The 15,430-nt window shown below is 42.3% G+C and overlaps 1 protein-coding gene across 1 annotated transcript; it reads left to right on the forward strand.

Moving 5' to 3' along the window:
- The first annotated feature begins 853 nt into the window (after positions 1-853).
- Positions 854-12,391, forward strand: PCNXL4 (pecanex-like 4 (Drosophila)). The gene is made up of 10 exons (XM_009076033.1): positions 854-1,579; positions 3,177-3,356; positions 3,448-3,962; positions 4,810-4,910; positions 5,055-5,177; positions 5,644-6,007; positions 9,096-9,199; positions 9,629-10,665; positions 11,154-11,340; positions 12,143-12,391. The coding sequence occupies exons 1-10, from the start codon at positions 891-893 to the stop codon at positions 12,389-12,391; spliced, it is 3,549 nt and encodes a 1,182-aa protein (XP_009074281.1). The 5' UTR covers positions 854-890.
- Positions 12,392-15,430: the final 3,039 nt, after the last annotated feature.

The raw sequence follows: 15,430 nt of genomic DNA on the forward strand, positions 1-15,430 counted from the left end.
TCTTGCTTTCGTGACTGGTAGTGTTGAATTAGATTTGAATATCATAGTTACCACTTTGCATTCATTATTTTTACATTGCCTGATCCTCCCTGAAAGAGTATTCATAGCTGCTTTCTATCTGGTGCTTTATTGTCAATGTTTACAGGTATCTTGTTTTCCTTTTCTTTCAGCGTTGTCCATTGTCCTACAGAAGAACATGTGCTGATTCTGCCACAGCTCACAAGTATTGTTTATTTTTTTAATGTTCGCTATTTTAGGAAGCAGAAAGTGACCTGTTTGTTTTAGTGTAGTGCTCATTACAGTGAGATCCTGCTCTGCAGCTGAGCTGTGTAGGGAGGACAGTAACAATGCTGACGTGGAAAACAATTTTTAATGGTTCTACTAATATTTTCTTACATGTAGTTTATTACATAAGGCTTTGATTTTTGCAGGGAGCTCTGTGTGACTGCGTCCTTGCACTTGTGTGGCTGTTCACTGAAATCAGTGACTGTGTACAGAGATCCTTAGCAGGGTTTTGAGGAATTAAGAGGTCTGTGGCCAGCTGGGACTGGAATCAGACTGGGTGGAAAAAAATACCAGGTTTAGGAAGTTGTTCTGGTGTGGAGATGAGTTGATTTTATCATCTCTCAGGAACAGATTATTTATTTATATACATAACATTTATTGTTTCCTAAAGCTTCAGATAAAAGAGCCTTAAAGGTGTTTGCTTCATAGTTGTATTCTAGCAGGTTCTAACACTGATGTGTCAGGATTCCACTGTACCTGGGCAAATAAAAACAGGAGAAAAGGATTCCCTGGGTTCTGACTTCCAGAGTCAGTAATGTTTCCTCCTTTTTGTCTGTTGTCTCACAGGAAAGATGACACTGAGCTGACACTTGTGAGCCGTGAGGATGGGGCCAGATGTCCCTCTGCTCAATGATTACAAGCAGGAGTTCTTCTTGAAGCGCTTCCCTCAGACTCTGCTGGGAGGTCCTCGCTTTAAATTAGGCTATTGTGCCCCTCCTTACATTTATGTGAACCAGATCATTCTTTTCCTGACTCCATGGGTGTTGGGAGGAGTAGGAACACTGTTGTACCAGTTAGGCATTATGAAGGACTACTGCACCGCAGCGCTGTCGGGAGGACTGATGTTTGTCACTGCACTTGCTCTCCAGGTGACAAATCTGTATGCCAAGCAGAAAACAGTGACAGTAGAAAGAATGCAAATTCAGAGTACCCTGACAGATGAAGATGAGTTTGAATTTTCCAGCTGTATAGGTTCAGAGACAGTAAAATTTATTATTCCTGGCAAGAAGTATATAATCAACACTGTATTTCATTCCCTTCTGGCAGGGGTGTTGTGTGGGCTGGGAACTTGGTATTTGCTGCCAAACAGAATTACCTTGTTATATGGCAACATTGGAGGAACTGTTGTGATCTTTGTCTTTGGATGGGTCACAGTATGTATAGGAGAGTATTCACTGATCATAAACACAGCCACAGAAACAGCCACGTTCCAAGCACTGGATCCCTATGAAATCACTGCTCTGATGAGACCTTTCTACATATTTGTCTTTATTGCAGTGGATCTTGCACACAGGTAAACCTAATAACGTGTTTAGCTAATTAAAGTGATGGTTATTAAATGTCTTTTGGATGAGAAAGATAAAATTATTCTGAGGAAAATTTTGTTTTGAGATTTTAATCAACTGTAGGAACTTCAGAGAAAGCAGCTAGAAGAGTATGTGGTTAAAATTGAGACTGAGCTGTGTATAAAATAATGTTCCTAAATTTTTATAGCATTCCCTGTAAATTAGAGCAGTCCAGAGCAGTTTGTAAGTGAGGGACAGCTAAAATTATCTCCTGCCATGTCATTTCAGTATTTTTGTACCAGAGCATTTGCATCACTGCCCTCTTAAAGGATGTGTTTTGAAAACACATGTTCCTGACCTGGAATCAGAGATCTAAACACTGCAGGCTCCAGGAGTGCTGGATGTATGTCCAGGTTTCATCCTGGAGTATTTTCCATTTTATTCTCTGCAAAGTTGTTTGCAAAGGGTTTGAAACATCAGGGAAAAAAAAAAAAGACTCTGAATTGGTTTTAATGAATGAACAAGCAAATGTGGATATTGCTGTATCTTTGTTATGTGGGTTTTGAACTTGGATTTTTAAATGTTTCTGTAATACAAAAGAGCTTTTGTCATTCTACAATTAGGAGACTTAGATTTCTGTTTTTCAGATGAGTTTCTTAGCTGAAGTATTTGTAGAACCTGTTAAAGCAAGATGCTGTTAGATTTGCTCTGTGCATTCCTTCTCCCTGTCTGGTGATATTCATATCACTTTGTCACATGTACATATTTTATAGTTGGGTTACTGCAAATGCATTAAAAAAAAAGCATGTTTGATTTTACTAGTTTTGCACTTGGAGATGTCTTTGTTAATGATTTGCCCTCGTTGCCTCTTTAATTATGATACAAGAGTTATACACATAGTGTTGGACTCCAAATTGTTCTATTCAATTTTCTGAGGGGGAAATTGAGACATTCCTGACAAAATTCTTTCGAAACCAAACATCTTGGCAGTCCACCTTCAACTGAATTAGCTGGTGAACTGTGTATCACTTAGAATTTGTTCAGGTTTCTGATACTAATATTTGCATTTTTACAGAAAGATTTTGACACGTTTATGTAGGAACTAATATTTTATATTCCTAGAGAGAGTTTATCTCTGTGTACAGGCAACAGGCCAGTTCTTCCAGCCTTACCTCTTGGGTCTTGGGCTTGTGTAAGGTTTTGCTTTGGTGATTCTGAAAAAATACTTTGCATTTTTCTGTTAAACAATGAAGGTCTTGGAGTCTTTGGACCTGAGGTTTTGCACAACTATTTCTTGAGTGTATTATCACAACAGTATCACAGCAATTAGAGTAATTGAATCGCTGAATGAATCTGAATAATCTGAAGGCTTCAAATCCTTTAAATGGAAAATGAGCCTGTGTCCTGGTGTTCTAGTTAATGTGTTCCTGCCCCAGGCATAAATGTATGGCCTTGTTTTTCCTGTTAAAACACTCCAGTTGAGGCTTGTATGTAATACGTAATGTATTTACTTTGGGATTTGCTGTCGTGGTTAAAGAAAAGTCTTCCCACATATCAGTTATCTTTTCCTTCTCAGAAATCAAATCCGTTTCTTCTTTTATCCAGGTTTGCTGTCAACGCACCCATTCTAGAACAGACAAACCAGATTTTGCACATCCTATTTCTTTTTCTGCCATTCTTGTGGGCAATGGGAATTCTGCCCCCGCTCGATGCACTTGTTCTGTGGGGAATGGAACAACTCTTGGAGTTTGGACTAGGAGGTTCACCTATGTCAAGTAACACAAAGTAAATGTTGTTTATATGATTGTAAAATGTATCAGTATTGTTTACAACCTTTTTCTTTTCAAGCAAATCTTTTTTATTTTCTCCTTCACAGGTTGTTAGTAATGTTTCTCATTTCTGCTGGAACAGCAATAGCACCGTATTTCATTCCCAGCACTCTCGGTGTGATCCTCTTCATGACTGGATTTGGGTTCATACTGAGTCTTAACCTAAGCGAGATTGGTTTTGCCTTCAAGCACACCATGATCAGCCACTTAGCCTCCAGCAAAGCTAAAAATATGCACAGAGGTCTTAGGATGCAATTTGGGTGGAACCAATTTATTTTCTATTTGACTGTGCTGGTGTTTGCCTTCCTAGAAGTGAGTCTGCTGCAGCACTTCGCAGGCTCGGCCTCATTTGCCCGAACCAGTCCTCAGGCCATAGCAAGTTACATTCTGATCCTGTTACTTGTAATTGTGTGGATTCTTAGAGAGATTCAGAGAGTGTACTTGTTTGGAGTCTTCCGAAACCCCTTTTATCCCAAGGATGTCAGGACTGTGACTGTGTTCATGGAGAAGCAAAGAAGGCTAATGAAAGTTGGTGTTGTCAGGAGGATTTTACTAACACTAGGTAGGAATACACACTGTCTGTTGTTTGTTAGATGATGCTTGTAGGGAGATTGAAACAAATCTAGGATTACTGTGTGCAAGATTCTGTGAATGAGCTAAGAAAAACAAAATTAAATGAAACTCAAAAAATCCAGTAGCTGGAAATGCTTGTTAATGTCTTGATAAATTGTGCATTTAAGTCAAGGTTACTGGTTCAGAGTATTTGAAAGTGAATTCATGTGTTTCTATTTTAGAGGTGAACCTAAGAAGTTGAGCTTTTAAAAGCCCAGCTCAGAAAGCAAAGGACTTTTAAGGGGCTTTCATTATAACTTCTAGCTCACTTTTGAAAAAAATTATTCTTGTAGATTTTTTTTTTTTAACAGGTGCTTGGAAACAAAGTGAGTTGAGATTCTTCAAGCTGACTAAAAATTTGGTTCTTTCAACTTGCTAGGAAAGGGAACAGCTTCCTTTCTGGTAGGTTAGGGACAAATGCATCTGCTTTGTAAAATTTTGATTTCAGTTATTTAATTTCATAAAGAAGCAACAGTTTTGGAGAGTGGATTGATGACTGCTATTCCATGTTTATTTTTACTTATATGAGTATTTTTGTTCTGTTGGAAAAACAAAAGAAAGGACAAAAAGTGCTAACAGCAAGAACTAAGCATCGAGGTAAATGTTTGTGTCCTGAGCCATTAGTGCAAGTACTGTTCAGTCTCCTGGAAGTGTAACACAAAGAGGAGTTTGTGATAATGAAGGGAGGAGTTCTCTTTTTGCACTTAGATTTCCGTTCTGCAATGAGACTGCTTACCTGTGTAGAGCTGTACTGTGTTTTGGAAAGGAAATCAATGATTGTTTTATTTCAATTCCAGTGTCTCCGTTTGCTATGATAGCGTTCCTGTCACTAGACCGTTCACTACAAAACCTTCATTCTGTGTCTGTTTGCATTGGATTCACAAGAATATTTAGGATGGTAATTTGAATTTTAAATCTGTTAGCCTAAGAAATTCTATTCTACATGATTTATTAAGGTGACTTGGAAGAAATATTCCAGGTCACGAAAGCAGAGATGAATAGATGCATTTTTAAATGTGTGTCTAACATATCTCTGTTTTAGGTCTGGCAGAATACAGAAAATGCCTTACTGGACATAGTGGTGGTGTCAGTAATACAGATGTTGGTGTTTAATCCAGACCTGTGGTGGAACAGAAGCCTTGATACAGGAATCAGACTCTTGCTGGTAATTGCCATAATGTAAATGTAAGCACGAGCTTGCCACTTGAAGTCTGTCATAGAATCATCAAGGCGGGAAGAGACCTTTTAAGATCAAGTCCAACTGTTAGCCTGTCACTGTGCTGTCACCCCTAAACAATATATTGCAGTGCCAGATCCAGGCACCTCTTAAACACTTCCAAGGATGGTGATTCCACCACCTCCCTGGGCAACCTATTCCAGTGCCTGAACACCCTAACAGCGAAAAAGATTTTCCTAATATCTAATCTTACTTGGTTTCCTTGCACTGTTAGAGAATTACAGAGCCCAGGACCTAGCAGATAGAAGCTAAAAACTGTACCAAAAATATGCACTAATACCAATCAATGATAATCATACTTCATTTTCTTAAAATTATTGTAGTTAAGGCAGCATTGGCAATGCTGAATATAGTACAGGCCACAAGTAACCTGCTTGTTGTCTGTGTCTCACAGGTTGGGCTCCTGCGGGATCGACTGTTCCAGTTTGTGTCCAAGCTGCAGTTTGCCACAGCAATTCTCCTGACATCATGGACAGAGAAAAAACAGCGCCGGAAATCCACTGCCACCTTAATCACTCTCAACGTCGTTTTCTTCCCGATCCTGCTGACCCTCATTGCCATCTCTGCCCTCCTTTCCTCTCCCTTGCTGCCTCTCTTCACTCTGCCTGTGTTCCTGGTTGGCTTCCCAAGGCCTGTCCGGAGCTGGCCAGGGCCTGTGGGCACCACAGCCTGTGTCTGCCCTGACACTGTGTATTACCAGCAGCTGCTTCCCAGCCTGGCTGGTGCTCTGCAGGCTGCACTGGCAGCTGGAAGCCTGGGTAGGTACAGCAGCACTGTGGGGTTATGGAGCTGAGTATTTTAGGAAGGATTTTGCTAGAGAATGGGAGAATTATGGTATCTGGTTTAAACCTCAGTTGAGGAAAAAGTGGAGACTTTTATCCTTCTTCTATAGGACAAAGAGAAATGGCCTCAAGTTGCCCAGGGGAGGTGCAGATTGGGTATTAAGAAAAGTTTCTTCACTGAACAGTTTGTCAAGCATTGGAACAGTCTCCCTGGGGAAGTGGTGGAATTACCATCCCTGGGAGTGTTCGAAAAATTAGTAGATGTGGCACTTAGTGCCCTGGTTTTACTGGACATAGTGGTGTTGGTCAGAGGTTGGATTCAATGATCTTGGAGGTCTTTTCCAACCTTAACGATTCTATGGTCTCATTACATTCCTGTAAAAAAAACCCTCTGGTTTGTTACCTTTAAGGAGAAATTAAAAGGTGATAGAACAGTATCAATCCTAATCTTTTTATACTGAACCCAACAGATGGAATGTGTTCATCCCACCTAATTGAGGCAATGAATTGAGTTCTCTTGCCAGGCAGCAGAGAGAAGGATTTGTGTCAAACTCCTCTCTCTCGCTCTGTGTGTCTCTTCCTCTGCATCAATCCCATTACTTAGGAACCAGAAGGTGACTTTGCTAATTTGGCTGTGTTAATTAGTTATGATGAGTATGGACTGGATGTTTGTAGAACACTTGACAGACTAACTTGCAGTAAACAGCTGAGAGCAGAACCTGTTGATAGGACTTTGTCATGGCTCATGCAGTCAGGGTCAGATTGTAACAGCAATTGTGAGCTTGCAGCCTGAGAAAGGCATCGTGGTGGGGAGTTGACAGAGTGAGAGAAACAGAGGTGATGAAAAGGCTGAGTCTCTTTCCCAGCTGGAGACAGGATAACTGCTAAAATTGCATCCTCCTTTTCATGAGAAGCAGCCTTTGCGTAACCTAAATAATCACAAGGTTGTTGCCCTTAGACAAAAGGCAAATATTTACATAAGCCTCTTAGAAAATGGCTTGTGACTAGAAAAAAATGGACTAATACTTGAAAGCAGTGGAAGTTAACCATGATCATGTTTTTTGAAGACAGTCTTCAAGTGATTTACTAGAAAACATTTGGTGCATCTGTAACACTGGTTAGAGAGAGGTATTGAATAAAACTAGGAAGTGTTTTGCCTCTAATGAGAGACACTTCATTTTGTCTACATCATCAGCCCATCTGTGTTTTATATATACAATAGATATATTTATGTTATATAATATATCTCTCTGTTCTATCTCTTATACCTATCTATTTTATATCTATACATGTTTTTAATAGGATTTTTCTCCCCATTGCCATCATGGCTGTGATGGCATTTATGCCTCAGAATAAATGATTTAAAAGACTATTCTTGAGGGGGGAAAAAAGTCTCTTCTTTAATGGGAAAATCTGTGAATGAATGTTTTCAAGCAAGAAAAAACGTGATGTTCTGAGCTGAGTTCAAAATGAAGCAGTACCACTTTGTGTGTCACTAATTTAAACCCATTTTTCTTCTGTGTAAAGGAGTTTTAGTTGCTTTAACAGCTAGCAGGAAAAGAATTAAATCTTTGCAAAATGTTAGCAAGAAAATGCACTTCATTAGTTCAGTGGGATAGAAAAAGGTTACTTAAATTTTAACTACAGCTTAATGGTTGGTTTCACTGATTTCATCTTACAGCATTCTAAAACTAAAATTCTCTGTGCAAGTGAGTGGTCACTGGGCATGAGTGACAGTAGAAGCAGGTCAGAAACTGGCAGCAGATGTCATGCTTAAGAATAGAACCATTGTGTTAGCAAAGTTGGCATTAGACTGTAATTTAAATACAGTCTAACCACCAGTTCTCAGGAAATCTGTCCTTGCTCTTTTTGTGGAGATAGGCAGGGAAGATAAAAAGTGCCTTTTCTGGACATAAGTGTCATCTCATTTCTGCACTGAGACCCAGAGTGGGGGGGTTTTGAGTACTAATTAGTCTGGAGTTGTTCAGGACCTGATTTTCAAATTCCAGCTTGTTTTGTGTGACTCTGTTTGTGGTGATGTCAGACTTAAAGCAGTGGGACCAGATTTATTTATGCAGAGACACACACAGGTATTGCAGAACAACCACAGATGATTTCCACTGTGCCTGCGCTTAGTGTTCACTGTGTGTGCTACTGATCAGCAGATCTTTAAAGGTGAGCAGGTGCTCTTGCTCTGCCTCTGTGTCTGTAACACGAGTGTGATACTATGCCACTGGTAAGCTGATGCTGGGGCAGAATCATTTACACTCTGGGTTTCACATCCTAAGGGATATTTTAGGAAGAAATATAGAAGATATTTTAGGATATTAGGAAGAAATCCTTCCCTGTGAGGGTGCTGAGGCAGAGAATCTGTGGCTGTTCCATCCCTAGAAGTGTTCCAGGCCAGGCTGGATGGGGCTTGGAGCAACCTGGGCTAGTGGAAGGTGTCCCTGCCCATGGCAGGGGGTTGGAACTGGATGATCCTAAGGGCCTTTGCAACCCAAGATGTTCTGGCATTCTGTGACTTTCTGCTAATGTTAGAATGCAAACAATTTAGGAACTGATGCTGGAGGTAACAAATACTGTTCAGTTACGTTTTTATTTTTCCCACAACAAATAAACTTCATACTCCACAGCAAACTGGGCCATTAGGATACTCATGTGCTTTGTCATGATTCTTTAGATCTCCAGAGAACATCAGTGGGAACTGTGGTTGGAAATGCAGCCAAAGATGATCTTTAATTATGAGAGTCATCTCTGCAAAGGGAATAGAGGGTGGAGTTGCTTAACCCTGGTCCAGTGTGAATATTATAGTCTTGCAGTTGTGTGAGATTTCTGTTCTCCACAGCTTTTAGCAAGCTAACACCACAGTTCCAAGCTCCAGCTTTGGAACTAGTTTCTTTAAGATTCTAAGGTACTACTTAGCCAATTTTAACTGGTTGTGATGTCGATGCAGAAATACTTTGTTTGCAGTTGAATTCTTTACTGGACATGTACAAAAGGTTTTCATCACTTTGATGCCAAAGTAGTGCATAGTTTTTGTTTGGATTTTTTTCTTGTCTAGGTCTCTCTCTGCCTGGATCACATTACTTGTGCCGCTTTCAGGATAGACTGATGTGGATATTGGTGCTGGAAAAAGGCTTCACCTACTGTGGTGTTAACATTAAGGTAAGTGCATGCTGAGCACCGAGATAATGCTTGGAAATCAGGGAAACATTTTGTAACATTTCAGCAATGTAACTGATTTACCTGGTGTTACAGTTACTTCTTAAGATGAGTGTTACTGTTATATTAACTAGTCCTGCCCCTGACACATGTAGCAGATGTGCAATATTTTATCCTCTGGCATGTGACATAGTATCTTTAATAAGCTGGATAAGAGCTGCATGAGGCAAAGGTTTATTTAAGACATTGTTCTGTGTCTAAAATTGCAATGAGTGCTTTGTTCTTACTGTTACCTCTAGTTAGATTTGTTGTGAAAATGTTGACAATGGAACATACAGTTCAGAAAAATGTTGTTGCCACAAACAGCTTTCTGGCATTTAAGAATATGTACTGATGAAGACTAAAATTAAGTTGTTTTCATGTGTGCTTTAGGGACTTGAACTGCAGGAAACATCCTGTCATGCTGCTGAAGCTCACAGAGTTGATGAAATTTTTGAAACAGCCTTTGAACCCCAGGAGCACACAAAGATTCTCTCTCCCAATGCCCATTTTGGACACATTCTGACTCCCTGCACAGTGGTACCTGTGCGTCTGTATTCCGATGCCAGAAATGTCTTATCTGGAATAATTGACTCTCATGAGAATTTAAAGCACCTGAAAGATGATTTCATCAAAGTCCTCGTGTGGATGCTTGTCCAGTATTGCTATAAAAAATCCAAGACATGGGAAAGCCCAGACAGTGCTGACAGGAACAAGAAAGGATCATTTTCAGAAAATCAGCCCCGAGGTGCAGTGGGAAGATCCAGGGCTCTGAGGGAAGAAGACAGCTTTAGTGTTGATACAATCAAGGACTGGTCTGATGAAAGTGACATTTTTGATTTTGAACCCAGTGACAGAAGGAAAGACAGAAAAGAACCTGTGCAGTTGGGACTGACACCAAAAGTGCATCTGTCTATTCCAGGGTCTGTAGAAATGCAGAGCCAAGACTTCCCACAAGAAGTGTCACCAGAAGACAAATTATACAGGACTGTGGTGCTTGGGCTGCCTGCTGTAGACAGAGGGAAACATCCAGAAGTTCTACCTCAGGTTGAATTTAGTTGTTCTTACTCAGAGTTATTGAGCATCCCTGAAGAATGGAGAACAGCCCCTGTACCTCCCTCCAAAATCACTGAAATGAGACAGAGGTTTCCAGAGGAATGGTACCACTTTGTTTTGAGTCAGCTGGACTTTTTCCATCTGCCAGAAAGGCCTTCCAATTTACTTGCAGACCTGATGAAAGATAAAGCTTTGAAAGACTTGTACATCCACGGAGTGTTGTCATGTTGTTTTGGTCTGTTTGGGCTGGATAACACAGTGCCTGCCCCCAGCCATGTGTTCAGAGCCTACACTGGTGGCATTCCCTGGTCTGTTGGTTTGGACTGGCTAACCAGCAAGCCAGAGCTATTCCAACTGGCATTAAAAGCATTCAGGTAAAAGATATAAACATTATATAGAGTCCTGTGCTTTGAAAGTAAATATCACTTCATTAGACTTCTGTAAAACCCATAGAATTTAAAAATACTTGTAGGTTTTTCCTACATAAATGCTCCCTGTGACCCTGTGCAGTGCAGCCTGTGGTATGGAGGTTCCTTCCTCCTTCCCTTCCTCACAGCATCTACCTCCATTCTGCTGTGTTAAGTGGGGAAAGAACCACACATTTTCATTGTCTCCATATCACAGAGAGTTGTGATGGAGTTAGATGTTTGGCACTTTCCATTATCAGGCAGTGAGAACAGTGTTGGAGGTGAATGAGAGATATTTAAGCTTATGTGTTTTACATCTGGGTGAGCTAAAAGCACACCCAGGTGAACAAGCAGTAGCAGACAGGGTTTGATGGAGCCTTTCTGCCTTCCTGAAGAGCCTTTCATCCTGCTGTCTTTGCTGCACAACTGACTGTATGTTGTTCTGTACCTTTCAGATACACTTTCAAACTTATGGTTGACAAAGCCAGCCTGGGGCCAGTGGAGAACTTCGAGGAGCTGGTTAATTACCTGGAGGAGTATGACAGCGATTGGTACATTGGGCTGGTGTCAGACCTGGAGTGGCAGCAAGCAGTTCTGCAGGAAAAGCCATTCCTCTTCTCACTGGGGCACGACCCAAACATGGTAAGGAGAAAAATCACTAGTGATTTCTTTTCCACTGCTCTTTTTTCTTTTCAATCGTGTTCCAAAACATGAAGGCTGTGAAAAGTTTGTGTTTGGCTAGAGGAACTGGCATCAGTGTTGTTGAAAATCACACCATGCTGTTCTTCAGATGCAGCAATATTTCCTGACTATATTCCTAGATGGAAGAATCAAACAGAGGAGACAGGTTTCACAGAGTAATTAAGGTTGGAAAAGACCTCTGAGATCATTGAGGCCAACCTATGACCTAACACCACCATGTCAACTAGACCTTGGCACTAAGTGCCACGTCCAGTCTGTCCTTAAACACCTTCAGGGACAGTGACTCCACCACCTCCCTGGGCAGCACAGTCCAGTGTCTAATCACCCTTTCTGTGAGGAAATTCTTCTTAATGTCCAACCTGAACTTCCCCTGGCACAGCTTAAGACTGTGTTCTCTGGTCCTGTCACCAGTTGTCTGGGAGAAGAGACTGACCCCTCAGCTGGGTACAGCCTCCTTTCAGGTAGCTGTAGAGAGTGATGAGGTCACCCCTGAGCCTCCTCTTCTCCAGGCTAAACAGCCTCAGTTCCCTCAGCTGCTCCTCACAGGACTCATGCTCCCGACCCTTCCCCAGCTTTGCTGCCCTTCTCTGGACTCACTCCAGCACTTACACACTTTGCCATGTTTAAAGGGATGATATCCACAGCACTTAGCCCCAAAGCTTCACTTAGTGCTTTGTAACCAAAGTGCTCGTGTGTCTTTTCAGAGAATGTACTGAACATCTTCATCTGTTTGTTCTTGAAGGGAATTTACACCGGGAGAGTCCTCACTCTTCAGGAGTTTTTAGTGCAAGTGGGAAAGCTGAATGCTGAAGCTGTCCGAGGTCAGTGGGCCAACCTGTCCTGGGAGCTGCTCTATGCCACCAACGACGACGAGGAGCGTTACAGCATCCAGGCACACCCTGTGCTGCTGCGGAACCTGACGGTGCAGGCTGCAGACCCGCCCCTGGGCTACCCCGTCTTCTCCCAGCTCCTGCACCTCCCGCTCCTCTAGCGGCCGCAGCACTCCCGCGGATCTGGAGCTGTTACTGTTGATACTTTGTGTTTTCCATCTGCGTGTTGGGAACCAAATGTCTGTGCTGCGTTTGTACCCCACAGGTCAGGTGTTACTCTGCAGTGGCGTTGGGTGGCAGTGCCAGCCCAGCACACGCCCTCGGCACACGAGTGGTGCTGGCCAGAGCCTTCAGCAGGCAGGGAGTTTGGGACTGATTTCTTGCTGCTGGAACGTGAGACACCGTTGCCTGTGTGACTGAGGAGCCAGGTGCTGAAATTCTCTTCTCCAGTTTAGAGAAGAGCAGCACAGTTCTGATCATGATCTAGTTTTGGTGCATTTTGATTTATTTTTATTTTTATTTTGGACAGGTGACTTGCACTGACAGTCAGGTTACTGCTCCCTGTAGAACTGTCAGCCCCAGGGTTGGCAACCAAAGTGTACATAGGACTATTTATATGATTTTTTTTAAATTCTGCCCATTTTGTATTGGACTGAGTCCAGTTCTGGCATTTGTTATATGACTTTCACTGATCTTCCTTGGTTGTAGTAACTTATCAGCTATGCTTGAACAAAGTAAGTCGTAAGGGACAATTTTTACCAAAGTACTTGTTTTGGTAAAGAGAATTTCTATAAATAGTATGTGCTCTGACACACTGATAATCTGTATGACCTACTGATGAAGGAAGTAAATGTGTATAATTAGGGGAGAGACTGAATTTTTAAGTCCAAATGGAATAATTTCATCTCCTTCTTCCAATATCCATATATATATTCTAGATATGTTGTCACTTGCAACCTCTGTCCACCTCACTAATCAGTCTTCCACATATACAGTGAGAGCTTGATGCTGGGGGGGAGTGGAAATCCAGCTGTCTGTGCCAGAAGTAATTCATTTTCTTAACCTTACCACAGGCTGGACCAGACTTTGGCAGCTGCTTTGTAATACTACAAGTCTCCTAGGGAGGAAGGCTGGGTCCTCTCTCCTGTGGCTCATTTATCCTGTTCACTACCACCAGTCTGAGCACATTTATGTGTTTCCTCTGTAGGTCAGTAGTTCCAGGGTAGGTACTGCTGGCAAATGCTGGGCAGGGAGTAGGTAATTGCATTTCCTTAACCTATAGAATGAATTTAAATCAGACCTGCCCTGTAACCGAATTAGAGCTGGCTGAGAACACCCAACCTTGTCTGATTTGGAGCATGTTTATTACTTTTACTCCTCACATTGAAGACCTTTTTGTCTTGGATGAAATTGGCACAGGACTGTGTACTTGGCTGTTGGCCTTTTTTTTTATCAGTGGCCATAAATGATTTTTAAAACCTATGCAAGTGGTGTAGTGGAGCTCCAGAGCAGTAAGGAAACATCTCTTTGGTACCATGCTCGCCCCTGAACTGCCTCTGGAAATACAGAGCCATGGAAGTGATCTGGAAGAGGCTTTTAGAAGCACCTATTTTAGCTCCTCTCAGAAGGAACTACCCTGGCAGGTGTTTACTCTGATTTTAGACTTCCAATACCAGGAGTGTCATCAGCTCCTGAAGTAGTTCTCCCCAGTTCTGTGCTGTCCTTGCAGCACTTGGAAAGTGGGAGTTATTTCCTGAACCTAATGAACCCTCCCTGCCTCACTGTAAGCCTCTTACTACTTGTCTTCTGTATGGTCACAGAGAGTTTAATTACCTTTTCCTTGCAGCAGTCTTTTATCTGAAGATGGCTGTAATTTCTGCCCTCATTCTTTGTCTTTTGTAAACTGAATAAACTAGTTGAGAAAGAACTGAAGAGAGCTCTGATCCTTTTCCCTTCCTCTCCTCAGGTTCTCTCCATCTGGTGCCCAGCCTTCTTGGGAAGTGTTGCTGGTAACTGGCCCCGGTGTTCCAGCAGAGATGCTGATTGGTACCAGATGGAGGAGCTCAATTAGCAATGGGCACAGTTCCTGTTCCTGCACAGGAATGTGGAGCTGGGCTGGAATGCCCTGCAGCATCCTGTCCCCTGCTGTCCCAGGCAGCATGTCCACAGCCCCTCAGCACATTCTGGTGGGTTTGCAGCATTGTGACCCTGACTCACATTACCCTTTCCTGAAACCCTCTGTACATTCCTTTTTTGGCAGAAATGTGAGTTACAGCCTCTTGTTCTTTATCACAGATTTGTGCAGCCAAGTGCCCCTGTTCAGTGTGTTGGTTTGTTTGTGTGTTCTTGAACCATGTCCTGTTTGGTTTGAAGCATTTCTTTGATTTCTCAGGAACTCAGGAATTGGAGCAGCCTGAAGCCTGGCATTGTCTGTGTGTACACACTGCTGCTGGGGTTACTGATGGCAAACTAGAACTGCACTCAGTACCTAGGACTAAGCTTGCAACCTCAGCATTTTCCTGGGTGACCCTTGAGAGCTGCTCTGTTTTCTAACCACGTGTGTGCAGCAGCTTTACCTAATTCTTAACAGCTAGTTGATTTACAGACTGTGAGTTCATCACACAAAGGTAAGTCTAAGGGCAATGGAGCTGAAGAAGGGTCTGGAGGGAACATCCTGAGGAGCAGCTGAGGGAACTGGAGGGGCTCAGCCTGGAGAAGAGGAGGCTCAGGGGTGACCTTCTCACTCTCAACAACTGCCCTGAAAGGTAGGCAGGGGGTGGGGGAGCAGTGTCAGCCTCTTCTCCCAGCAACTAGCAACAGGATGGGAGGAAATGGCCTCAAGCTGTGCCAGGGGAGGTTCAGGCTGGACAACAGGAGGAATTCCTTCATGGAAAGGGTTAAACATTGACATGAGCTGCCCAGGTAGTAGTGGAGTTATCATCCCTGGAGGTGCTCAAGAAAAAACTGGACATGGCACTTAGTGGTGTTTGGTCAAAGGTTGGACTTGATGATCTCAGAGGTCTTTTCCAACCCAAATCATTCTGTAAGACACCTTCATTGTGGCTTTATCAAGATCAGTTTTATATCCTTACAAAAAGCTTTTCAATCCCCTTTTTTTGAGCCAAAAACATTGTCTTGGATTCTGCCTCTGTCCTATTCGTGGCCCATAAAGCACCATGAAACAGCTTAATGGAATGAAG

This window comes from Acanthisitta chloris, unplaced genomic scaffold (genome assembly GCF_000695815.1).
Source record: "Acanthisitta chloris isolate BGI_N310 unplaced genomic scaffold, ASM69581v1 scaffold6, whole genome shotgun sequence".
In the NCBI taxonomy this organism is placed as follows: Eukaryota; Metazoa; Chordata; class Aves; order Passeriformes; family Acanthisittidae; genus Acanthisitta; species Acanthisitta chloris.